Genomic DNA, 12,597 nt, shown 5'->3' with positions numbered 1-12,597 from the left:
ACCCAATTACTTGATTACATTTTTGTTCTTCCACCACAGTGAGATACCCCGAGTTATTTTCAAGTGCTATCCCTATGTTGAGTCTCCAGTGCCCACAGAGAGTGTAAACCGAGTATGTCAGTGCTTTTGATTCAAGCTTGCTGCCTCCCCAGGGTACAAATGCACTTGCTGAGGTTAGTGCAGCTCATCACCTATTGACCAAATGCCATTGCGTTGTGCAGCAGGAGTGCTGTTTCGCAGTGTGGCTGCTCTCACATAAGTTAAGCTATATTTAGAGGAGTTGTTTTGAGGATAAATACTTCCTTTCAGCTCTGCAGAGGAGAATGCTGGGGGCCGTTACTCCCCTTTCTTGATGCAGAAAGAGGATGAGAAGACATTAAAGTCAAACTTTTTCCAACCTTTTAACAACTTGCCTGTAAAATGGAAGAGATTGAAAAGAACAAAGGAATGGGAACTGTAAGAGGGAGAAACTGAAAATCTGCTGAGTGTAGTAGCGAAGCAATTCACTGCAAGGAAATAACTTCAAAGCTTAGGGTTTTGCTGCCTTCATGAAAATTTTGCTTATCCTTTAATCAGGATAGTCTGAGTTCACGATACGGTCTGTTAACTTCATTACAAAAAAAGGTATTTCAGCTAGTGAGCTGTGCATTCTGTGAACAGTCCCATTGAAAATAATTGTATTCCTGTTGTCACATTTCTAATTTTTATTAATAACATGATTCACCTTGTAGTTAAACAGCAGACACAGAACCAGAGCATTACCTTCTAATCTGCCTTCAAGCAGCATTACCAAATCAAGACGTGGAGGTTTTGGAGATGCAGCTCATTAAAACTGCAGATCAGGCTGTTCCTGTTAGAAAATCCTGAGCAGTTGCTCTGAAGGACAAGCTGCCAGCCTACAGTAAAATTGCATTCCCATCGGCTGATTGTTTTTCTTGTAATCACAGAAGGAATGGGCAACTCAAGTCCTTTCTCTCCTAAAAGATCTTGCTGGCCTGTGTCCTCTATATTGAGAGATGGAACAGGTATCAGTTACAAAACCTGTAACTGTCTGGATTGATTTTATTTGATTTTTAGGGAGTATGAAAGAATCTTCTTTTATTTTTCTGTCTGTGACATAGGAGACAGGGCTTCTGTGTCTGTAGAAGCTAGCTAATGAGCATATTCCAGCAGCATATTGATATTTGTTAACCTATACTTCCTTGTAGAATAAATGTTTTATGAATGGGGCACCGAAAGAAACAGCCTAGAAGAAATCTAAGCCCAGGCTACCACCTGTTCTTGGAGCAGAAGGCAATCCCACACTGTTGGCCAGCTCCCCTGTTGGTCTTCTCAGAGCTATTTCTTCACTTTTGCTAGAGAAACACCTTAGAGAGTATCTTTTGTATTGACAGTTTATTACAGCAGCAGAAGTTTGTGGGTTTCCCTTTGCCGTCAAAGAATTGACCAAAGTGCAGCAAGCATTGGCAAGTGAAAGAACAGAGACATCTCTGGCCAAAGACATATTCAAACATATACATATTAGTTATAAAGAATTATTTCTCAATTAAAGAGCCCTTTTAAATAACAAAAAGGGAGGGAAGCTTAGAGAGAAATTAAGAAGCTTATATTTGTCTGTTTGCAAGCACTTTTGCCAACACATAAGAATGTACAATATTGTGCACCAAAAAGGACTGAATTTTTGTTAGATTTGCAAAAAGGACAATGCCAGAGCCTTGAAGAAAATTCCTTGCAGATCAAGCATAGCATAGCCGAGTTTTGTAACAAGTCACTTCAGCATTTTTTCAACCAGGAATTTCAACTTATGAATTTTCAGAAGGAGTTTTGTCTTTCCAAAAAGAGAAGGCAGACCTATGTAAACAATACAGGGAGCAATATTTCTAGCAAATGGCTTTGAATGATCAGCCAGAATCCCTCAATACAAGATGAAATCTTTTGTCACATCAGTGCAGTCTGACTGACATCGCTGGAGACCCACCAAAGTAGCTGATGACCCAGCGTGGCCCAGTGTCATTGTTTGGTCTGACTGGAGGATATGAGTGGGACATCTCTGCAACAATTTACTTTGTCCACAAAATAATTTCCCCCAATGAAAACAAATCAAAGGCAATGTAGCAAATTCCCTGTTGAATGGCAACTTTGCAATGCTATTGTGAATGCAAACAACTGTCTTTGTATTGTGCTGAGACTGGGCCAACAGTTTTTTCCAAAGAAATCAAAAACATGATATAATACCATGTGTACACCCCGCCAAGAGTGGCATTCACTACTCTGCAGACCCAGGTCTTTTCTCCTTGTAGAGGTTTATGCTTGTATTTAGGTGATGGCAGAGGGTCCCTTGTGCTGGTACCCCCACATAAATGGGACCAGAAAATCTGAGCAGAGGCAGGGCCAGCAGTGGGCCCATGGGAGATCTCTGGCAGGTGGCACACCAGGGCCACAGGACTGGTGGGTGCTATGTAGAAAGAGCCAAAGAGGATGATAAGAAGGGGATTTGTGTCGATGCAAACAAGGTGTACAACATGTGTGTGGTCACACAGTCCATGGAGGACCGACCCTCAGCTGGACTTGCCACCAGATCAGTGGCTACTGGGGCCACTGAAACAGATTATCCTGAAAAACCCTTTAAGCAGAGTCTGCCTCTAAAAGGTCAGTCTTTACAAGACTTTTGCAGGAGGTGGCCACTCTCTTTTAAGTGCTAGGGTTACTTTCTGTTCTTTACATACAAGACAGCCGTGCTCAAGTGCAATACTCAAATAGCTATTCACAAACAATTTTGGTGGGCTTTTTTCTATTGTATCGTCTTGTCAGCTGGTATCTCACAACTGATTCAGTTCAGAGGGTCTGTTCTGTTTAGTGCTATCTTTTTCCTCTGTCTCTAAAATGCAGGTGGTCCGACCATACCAGACGATGTCCAATCCCATGAGTAAGTTGACAGTGCTCAACAGCATGCATTCCCATTTCATTTTGGCTGACAATGGCACTACTGGTAAATATGGAGCAGAGGTGAAACTTCGTAGACAGCTGGAAAAGCACATTTCACTTCAGAAGATAAATACAAGTGAGTAACATTTTACCTATATTGTTTTATAATTACAATTGTATCAAGGACACTAAAAGTTTGAAAAGGCAAGAAGGTCTGTATATTTTTAGAATTCTGCTATCAAAAATGGTGAACATGAGTTAATAAAAGTAAATAATAGTGAACAAAGCTAATACAATTTGATTCTAGAGTACTGTGGGTGATAGTACAGCACAAATGAAAGAGATGAATGGGTTTCTGGTAACTTACAAACAGTCTTTGTTAAGGTCCTCAGTTCAACTTACATATAAGTCTTTGCTACATCTCCTTAAAACTGTATACAGTTCTAGTCCCCTTCATGTCATAAAGAAAATAATAGAATTATAAAAGGTACAGAAAAGGGTGACAAAAAGTAAAGGAGAGTTTTCTCTGAGGTGCGACTAAGCAGAAAAGGACTTTTCAGCCTTGAAAAGAGATGACTGAGATAGAAATGTATGAAGTCCTGCATGGCATGGAGAACTTGCGGGAGGAGTGATGGTTCATTCCTATTCAGAGTATAAGAGCTGCAGAAATCAAATGAAATTAGCAGGTAGCAGGTTTAAACACAGGAGGTAATTCTTCACATAATATTTAAAATTCATTGTTGCAAGCTAATGCAGACACCTAAACTTAAAGATGTTCAGAAAATTTCTCTGTAAGTCATGGAAGAAAAATCTGTTAATGGCCATCCCCTTTTATTCCCCACAACTCAAGCAGTCCCTAAGCCATGAATATTAAGAGGCAGAGAGGCTATCCCAGAGAAATGTCACTATATGTTTGCACTATGTTTATCATTTCTTCTTAGTCAGCTGTCATTGGCCGCTGTCAGGGAGAGCATATGAGGTTAGATGATCCTTTGGTCTGGTCTGTTGTGATCATTTTTGCAAAGACCTATTCCATGTAATGATCAGACTGGAGCCCAAATTTTTCTCTGACATGAATTTATTTCTTTTGTAATCATGTACCACTTTCCCACATAAAATGCAGGAAAAAATAATCCTTCAAGTAAGTACCTCTGCCTGGTTAAAATAAAGGATGATATTCTGACCTGAACATGCTGGTTATTGCAACCATCTTTTCATAGCCCAAACCCAGAACATTTTGGTGTTTTGTTTTGTTTTCTTATTGCTATTTCTGTAATACTACAGAAGCTTAATTTAGGTGAGGAGATAATTTTTTTCTAAATATTTTGGATTTTTTTGCTTCTATTTAAGTTCTTTCAGTTATTAGAAACTTACTGCAGTCAAGGGAGAAAAGGGTCAGCTCTGGAAACTGAACCTGTGCCCTAAATAGGGAACAAATCCTCTGTTTGGGCAGTAGCCAGGCAGGACTTTCTCAGTCTTACAAGTGAACTGCAGCATTGACCTGTATAAGCTAAGTTTAGGAGAACAGAACAGAATTCAGTTTTCAAAAGTGATCACACGCACAGCCTTTCTGCTGACAACTCCCTGTAAACATGCAATTTTAAGGCCAAGAAGGTTCATGGTTTTTGTGATACAGGCTCTGGAAACTGGAATGAGACCAGGAAACACGTTTAACCTCTCAGCCATCAGACAGTAATGAATTACAGACAGGCTCAACGGGCTGAATTCAAACCAGTGTGTTGGTAGTGCTTGATGTAGCTTTCTGTATCAAGATTACCGTCTGTGCTTAAATTAAAATGGTGTGCCACTTAGATCTTTCAGCATCACTGCACAAATACAGTGATTTCATGCCACAGTAAATCAAAATGGGAGGAATCCAGACTTATTGTTTTTACAGTATCGGTGTGTATATCACTTTTTCTCAGATACTGGTGTGTGTGTGTACATGTGTATATTCTTAGCAGTGTGTGCATGTGTGTGTGTGAGTGTCCTTAGCAAATGGAGATACCTGGGTTGACCGGCATTAATATGTCACATTTGAAAGTGACATATATGATGTAATCAAATTATAGAAAACTGTGCCATAAATAATAATTATTTTTAGAACATGAATGAGAAAAATATGAGCATATTCAGTTTACAACACAAAATTTGGGGGGAAAACTTCATATTAAAATACAAATCTGTTCAGAGATTTACTTAATTCAGGTTTAGACAAAAGATTTACCTACTGGAACATTGACAGATGAATCTCAGAACTTTGGTGGTTCAATCAAATGTTTATCTGACCTCAACAAAACCCCACAAAACCATAAAGGATCTCTGGAGCTCCCCCCGCCCCAAGAGTGTATACATTTTTTCTTCCCTGTTCTATGTGACTTCTCCCTCCCAAATCTCTCTCTCATGAAAGTATAAGAATACTTGGATCTCACGACACTTCTTCAAAGACAGAAATGTGAGAGGACTGTTAAGGGAAGGTTGCTGGTGAGATTTAAAAAGCTTGGTTCAGTGAAGCCCAGAATTTTTCCTGGTTTGTAGATCTGAGTGACAGCGTAACTTCAGCAAACAAAATGCCTAGTGCTGTAAGGATTTGGAAGTTCCTTGTCTCTGCCTTGCATTGCTTTCTTTTGCTTTAAAAGCAGGCGACTGAGTTTTGCCCTGCTGCTAGCGACCAGAGAGGTGGCCATATGGGTGAGATGAGGAACACCTGCGCCGGTGGGTCAGCCAAGCAGATGGCCACTTTCTGCTGCCTTTCTCCTTACCCATCCTAGTGGGGTAGGGACTTCCCTGGCCCAGCACGGGCAGTGGCACTGCTGCAGGGGGACCTTCGGCCAAAGGGCAGCGTGTGCAGCCATGTGTGTATCCTTATTTACCACTTTTCAGTAGTCAGCACGCGGAGCAGAAAAAAAGACACTGACAGCATCAGACCTTTGTTCTCCAGAAAGTCAGGAAAAGGTACAATTTCATCTAATCACCAAACAGAAGAGCAGAGGGCTAGAAAACAGAATAATTAAGGAACTAATAAACAGTTGGTAACTTCTTATTTCACAGCCTCTCCCTGGACAATAGTGCTGAAAGCAGATTTTATTCATATTTTTAAGCCTGCTTGACTTTAACACACCAGGCCTATCATTTCCTCTTATTTACTTTCTTTTGCTTCTACTGTATCTTTCCTCAGTGTGGGGATAGCTCTTTTGGATGTTTGGGATCAGATGGTATTCACAAAGAGAAACTTCAAGCTTGTGTTCACCTATTAAAGATATGGAAAACTGTATTCCTCTCAAATAGATTAAGCAAATAGCAATGTCTTCTTATAAAATTTAAGATTAAATCAGGCCCTTAAGTATGCCAGATAATTCAGAAAAGGCTGAACTGTTTTTTATTCCTAACAAGCCATCGTTCTCAGTCATTCAGCAACATCTAATTTCCTGAACGTTACAAATTTCACTGTTAAAAAAATAATAAAATGCTTGCCCTATACCCTCTATGAATTTATAGAATAACACTAGGGAAAAGAAAGAATTCACTTGAATACTCTATTTCCCTACCACTTTTTCAAATTTTACCACTTCCATAGCTCTTGTTTTGTCTCCAGTACTAATTCAAAAATAATAATAATAATAATAATAATAATAATACCAATCTTTTCAGGCAATCAGAGAGTACAGTTGCATTTGTGGGTCACTTTGAGTCTGCAGGTTCAGGATAGTCAGTGAGTTGTGCGTTTAGCTAGAGGTCAATTTGATGCGTAGGTGCTCAGGGCAGGTCTCTCTTATTTTCACAAGTGAAAATGATCTTAACACAGCCCAGCAACTGCTTCTTGCAGTGAGCCACCAGTTGTCTCAAACACATGAAGTTTCAAAATACATGGTTTTGTAGTGAAAGTAATATGAACTTTTCGAAAACTGTTTCAAGTTCAAAATGAAATGTTGAAAGTGATCTATCAGAAATGTTTCTGGGTTTTCAATTCACTCAAACGTTTGAGTCCTGAGCTTTTTGCTGGAATTTGAAGGCAGGGTAATCATCTCAAAATATACACTAGAAAGAAGGAAAAATATCTTTCTGACCATCTCTGCTGTATGGCTTATTTGCACAGCATTGCAAGGATAATTTGACAGCTAGTGTAAAACCTTTTACACTAAAACATGGAATTAAAAGTTTTAGTTCATTATTTTTCAAGAATATTGCATTAGTGAGTAGAAATTTTCAAGAGGAATGCACAGATTTTAAATGCAGTAAAGTGTTCCTGATCAAAAGATATAATTTTCCAGGAATATATTAAGTGGACTGCAGCTGTGTTTTGAGTTATGATGTTATGCTTATACTTTTTCTTGACTTGTAAGGATCTATAGCATGTTAGGCTGACATCATTCACTGCTGCCATTTTGCTGATTTTTGATTCACTGCTTCTGGAAGTGTCCTTAATGCTAAACTCTCTCTCACTGCCTTGAATGCAAGAGGATTGAGAGCTACTCCAAGAGTGATAGGTATCATGTTGGCTGGCAGAGATCTCTAGAGGTCCCCAGTCCCAGTCTTGAGTCAAAGTGGGACCATCACCAACGCTAGATAAACTCATCCATGGCTTTGTCTAGGCATGTCCGAAAACTTCCAAGGATGGGTATTCAACCATCTATACGATTAACTTCTTCCAGTTCTGCACTACCCTACTAGCAAAAATTTTATTTATTTTTTTGTTTGTTTTTTTCCCTTAAGTCCAGTCTGAAGCTTCCAAACTGCTATTTGTGGCCATTCCCATTTGATATACAGCCTGGCTGTAGCAAGAAAAGGCTGGCCTCTTTGCCATTTTAACTCCCTTTCAGACAGTCGTAGGTAGATATTAGATTATTCCTTTGACTCCTCTTCAAAAGAGTAAACAAGCTCTTCTCTCTCAAACTATCTTCATAGGACATACGTTCTAGCCCACTGAATACCTTAGCAACTTTTTTTTGGATGGTCTCCAGTTTTCCCTTATCCCTCTTGACCTGGGCAGCCCAAACCTAAATACAATATTGCAGGTGCAGCCTCACAAGTTTAGAATGGGTGAGAGGGGATAACAACATGCCCTGAACACATTTCTGTGTCTATTGCAATCCAGTACATGGTTTGCCTTGTTTGCACTGAAAGTATGATGTTGGATCATATTAAGGTTATCTTTTCAAGGATAATTGAAACTGAAAAGGCCTGGGTTCTCAAGAGATACTCTGCCACAATATTGGTCCTATTCAATTACTCTTTTTTTTTAAATTCTTGTGCATTCCTCAGGCTCCTCTCATCCACAGTATTTCTTGATTAAAGTCTTTCTAAAATCTTGTGTCTCAAAACTCAGTTTTATTCAGAGTTATTAGGGATCAACTTTTCCTCTAAAATGTTAAGAATGTCTTTGTTTTTCTAGAATCCCCCACACAATACATTCCCTCCTCCCCCTGCTGCCTGAAAAGTCTTCAGCACATATTGTAGATTTTTCTTTCCTTTTGCAGATATTTTTTCCCCAAATGTATTCTTACATGTCCTTTCCAGTGGGGCACAATGGTGTAAAAAAAAAGTTTTGAAGAAACTGTTTGAAAAGATGAGGTAGAACAGTTTTACTCAGAAATCTGGTATTGTTAATAGGCATTGGATTAGAAATTAATGAATTTCTTATTTTCCCACAAATGTAAAAGCACAACTAGTCTTTCTTTGCTATCCTGGGAAAATGCTAACGGCCACTATAGAAACAGAACTTAATGTATTGCCAGTCAGGTTATCTACCCGCTAAACAGACAAAGGAAAAAAATGAAGCATCTAATTACTTGAAACACCCTATTGCAGATCCTCCAATTATGGCATTCATGGACATTAACAAGCATCTCTATGAAATGTGCTAGAATGACCTGATCGTTTACTAATATGTACATCGTTACTTCATCTTCAGAACATTACTGGGAATCGTGATAGAATCAGTCATACCTCCAACTAGAACCACAGAAGAAATTTGTCCACAAACTGCATATTGGAGGTTACAGGCCATAAAATATTCATTCCTGCTTCTCCACAGACATTAGATTAGGATAACTGCCACTGTAGCAACTCGGCTCATAGGTCTGATCCAAGGACTGTTAATCATTTTCAAGAACAAGCCACTCCTGTAGGTTGACATTCCATGAGTTTACCCATTTTGTTCTTAGCCAGAAGAGTGCTTTCTAAAATTACAAATGTAGTCTCGAAATATTTCATGAAACATAAAAGGACCCTTTACCGATACTTACAGAATCTCTCTTTAAAAATCCTACCTCAAGTTTCATTTTCTTGTCTTTGTGTTCATCTTGGCTTATTTATAATATGCATTTCATTCTTCTTGTTTGCGTTAAGGCCTTCACTTCATGTGGTATAATCATTACTATTAATTAAAATCAGACTCAAATCCTTAAACAGCTTTGAGCATGTTTGCCAAGTGCATCATGAATATGCTACTTTCCTTCATATGAATGATCTTACTGCAGCTGTGGGCAAAGGCAAGAAAACAATTGATTGTTCATACACGTAAGATGGTTACATGTAGGCTGTATAAAAGTATCAAATTTGAGTAAAAGAGGTTGTGAATTAGTTGCAAATACTGTCAGTTTCTCTTTAAAAGAACATTTATAATTACTTGTCACCAGAATCAGAAGCTGGAGGCACAGCATAGAAAGCATACATACACCTACAGTGTATTCCTGTGTATGCATAACTATTTCAGGAAGCGTGCAATTATTTTCTTTTTCTTGCATGTATCAGTACATATATACCAACAAGTATAAACTGAATATGGCAATGAATCTACATACTGTGCCATTTTTGCCAGCTACGTTTTTTATAATTAAGACTATTCTTAAAAGGAAGCCACATAGTAAGAAAAGTGCTTTGTTTCGTAGAGTGATATTTTGTAGTCTGAATAAGTACCTATGAAAATGGAGCAGTCATTTCAGCCTATTTCCTTTTACTTTGGCTTTTATTTGGAAACAGAATGAATCCCATTTCAGCAAGGCTTCCATGGCACTTAGACCCATGGTTTATGTTTATCAAATATTGTATTGTCCAGGCATTTTGGGATCCAGTTGTCAACTGGTTCCACAGGTTATGTTCAACAAAGGGAAAGTAAACATTTTCAGTAGAGGTTAATTGGGTTTTTATAATCGGAAAAGTCAAGTAAACATAACAAATACTATAGCGTGCTGCTAACTCTGCATGAAGGCATCAAATCTGCCAATTTTTTGCTCTGTTCTGTCAACAAATATTTGTACTTCATTTATAGAGGTCTCTTATGTTTAGATATGTGTTTGTCATGTGTTAGAGAGGGATAATTTATTCTACTCCACTCTCACTACTGGCTAGAAGTGCAGAATAAGGGCTTTGTAAGATATCTGCAAATCTGACGAATGGCCATGTAAACTTTTTCGTAATGTACTAATGACATTTTTCTTTTAAAACTAGACCTCATTGTTGTATTGAAAACTTCATATATCAAAAGATTTAAATCTTGGTCAGAGTACTGCCAGAATTTTCTGTTCTCTGTAACTATCTGACAGAGATTTTACATCTTTAAAATTTGTTTTGGGAAGAGGTAAAGTCCAACCAGAGAGGCAGTGGTGTTCACTTTAGGATTAACAGTTGCCTTCAGGGATTAAAATGTAAAAAAGATCTAATGATTGCTCTAATGATTTAAAAGAGTCTTATTTGCTAGTCTGATTGAAAATTAATTTAATACCAGAAGTCACTACTTAGATTTATGCCATTTTACATTATGAGGCATAATCTTGGGAAGGAAAGAGAAGTAATGAAGCAAAAGGACTTCACTATCATCAGCAGTGAAAATGACAAGGATAGGTAATGTAGCCTAGACAGTAGTGTAGCCCTTACTGATGGGAAAAGCAAAGACTTTTTTCACTGGGAAAATTATTTATTCTTCATAAGACTAACTGCCACCTTCCTCTTCAGGAAGAGCTGTCTGAACATTTCACAGTTGTAAAGAAAATAAAAGACCTTTTTTGGAGATTTTTAAAGATTCTTTTTCCAGAAGATCCCAAAATTAAGTAAAAATGAGGATACGTATGAAATACATATTTGAAACAACAATATTAAGCCAGCAGACATAAAGGCAAAGCATACTTAATTGCAAGTGGTGTCTTTCAAAAAAACAGTAGTTTGGTTTATTTTTCATCTTTGATAAACTCCCTTAACAAACACACTCTTTCAGTTTGTTTGAAGCTTGCAAATCCAAACAATGGACACAATGCTTTCTTCTTCAAAGCCAAATGTGGGCGAAAGATCAGAAGGAATCCAACTGCATGCAGTTGGACACCTTTCTGGAGTAGGCAAACTGCATCACAAGGCTTTGAAGAATAAGCTGCACAGTACACTTATGTTAAAGCTGGCGTGACAGATGTATTTAGTGAGCCTCCAGACTAGTCTTCATCTCCTGCTTTCCCGCTGCAAGAGTAATACCCAAAGTGTTACCTACATTGTGCTTCATCTTCTCAACACCATGTGAGGACAAAAGAAAAAAATAAATATTCTGTGCTGCAGTTTTTTTAAGGGTTAGTGTCTAGTTCACTTTTCTAGAAACTCTGCAGTTGTCAGTGTCTTAGTTTTATTTTCTTTAAAAAAAGTGAAAACTTCTGTTTAGTTTGCCCCAGAATTCTTCTGCGCTGCTCAATGAGTTCCACGCAGTGAACCACCTTGATATTTCTTACAAAGATTTCCACACCAMATCCTTAGGTTATGTAGGTCCATCCTGTGGTATTCTTACTCTTCTTGATTAGTACATTTCTGGACAAATAGTCTCCTAGACTTCATAGGGCTTCATATGAAATACTACTACTCATTATAAATCTGAAGTCATTCTTATTCTGAATACACCGTTCAGTGCCAAAGTTTGGCCTACACATAGCCTACTGTTCTGAAATAGAAAGACTCAGACATTGGTATATATATCTTTGCATTTAATCTATCATTCTTTGTAGAGTTGGCAAATGTAGTTCAGTTCTGGTAGGCATATGAGAAGAACTTACTCCTGAATTTGGAAATGCTGAAAAAAGTTGAGTGAGCTGATTAGATAGAGAAGGCAATTTGGGCAGTGTAATATGTCGGCAATATCTGTTCATGTGACCCGTGGACTTCCCTTTGTCATCCTATGCCTGAGAATATATGAAGGGGGCTGGGAAGGCAAAGGGACGTTCAATTGTCATCACTGGCATCTTCTCTGACCATTGCACCATCATCAAATGCATTGGAATTCTCATTTATTTCAGATCTTTCTTTCACATTCTGTGCAGCATTAGATGCATTTTCATAACTACATAGCTAGAAAGATGTACATGCAGACTTCTTTCTAGTAGAGGGATCCTACTGTAAAGTAGAGCTTTGGGAAGCCTGAGTAAAACTCAGAACTCTTTGAGGCTTCACAGGTTTCAGGCTTTATTTGAGATAGGAAACCTGAGCTTCTTTCATCACAAGATTCATGATGCTTGTGAATCTGGCATTGGAGCCAAAAATATCTCAGAGAGGCTTGTGAAAGCAGATATGGGTTAAACATTGTAGTTAGCAAAGGACAGCTCAAGTCAGGATGCCTCCAGCAGGTGAATGCAGCCAGGGAAGTGCGCATGGGATGTGGCTATGGAGGACCCTCTTTTACCCCTCCTGGGAAACCTGCATGCT

At 38.4% G+C, this 12,597-nt stretch overlaps 1 protein-coding gene across 1 annotated transcript in view; it reads left to right on the top strand.

Moving 5' to 3' along the window:
• The window catches only part of TRPM3 (transient receptor potential cation channel subfamily M member 3), a 279,898-nt gene that overhangs the window by 157,644 nt on the left and 109,657 nt on the right, over window positions 1-12,597 (top strand). Inside the window, exon 6 of the mRNA XM_026064041.1 lies at window positions 2,890-3,061. Coding sequence (XP_025919826.1) covers window positions 2,890-3,061 — 172 coding nt within the window. The remainder of the gene's footprint in view (window positions 1-2,889; window positions 3,062-12,597) is intronic.

Source organism: Apteryx rowi, unplaced genomic scaffold (genome assembly GCF_003343035.1).
Source record: "Apteryx rowi isolate R43461 unplaced genomic scaffold, aptRow1 scaffold_207, whole genome shotgun sequence".
NCBI classification, from domain to species: Eukaryota; Metazoa; Chordata; class Aves; order Apterygiformes; family Apterygidae; genus Apteryx; species Apteryx rowi.
This window is presented reverse-complemented; position numbering and strand designations above follow the sequence as displayed.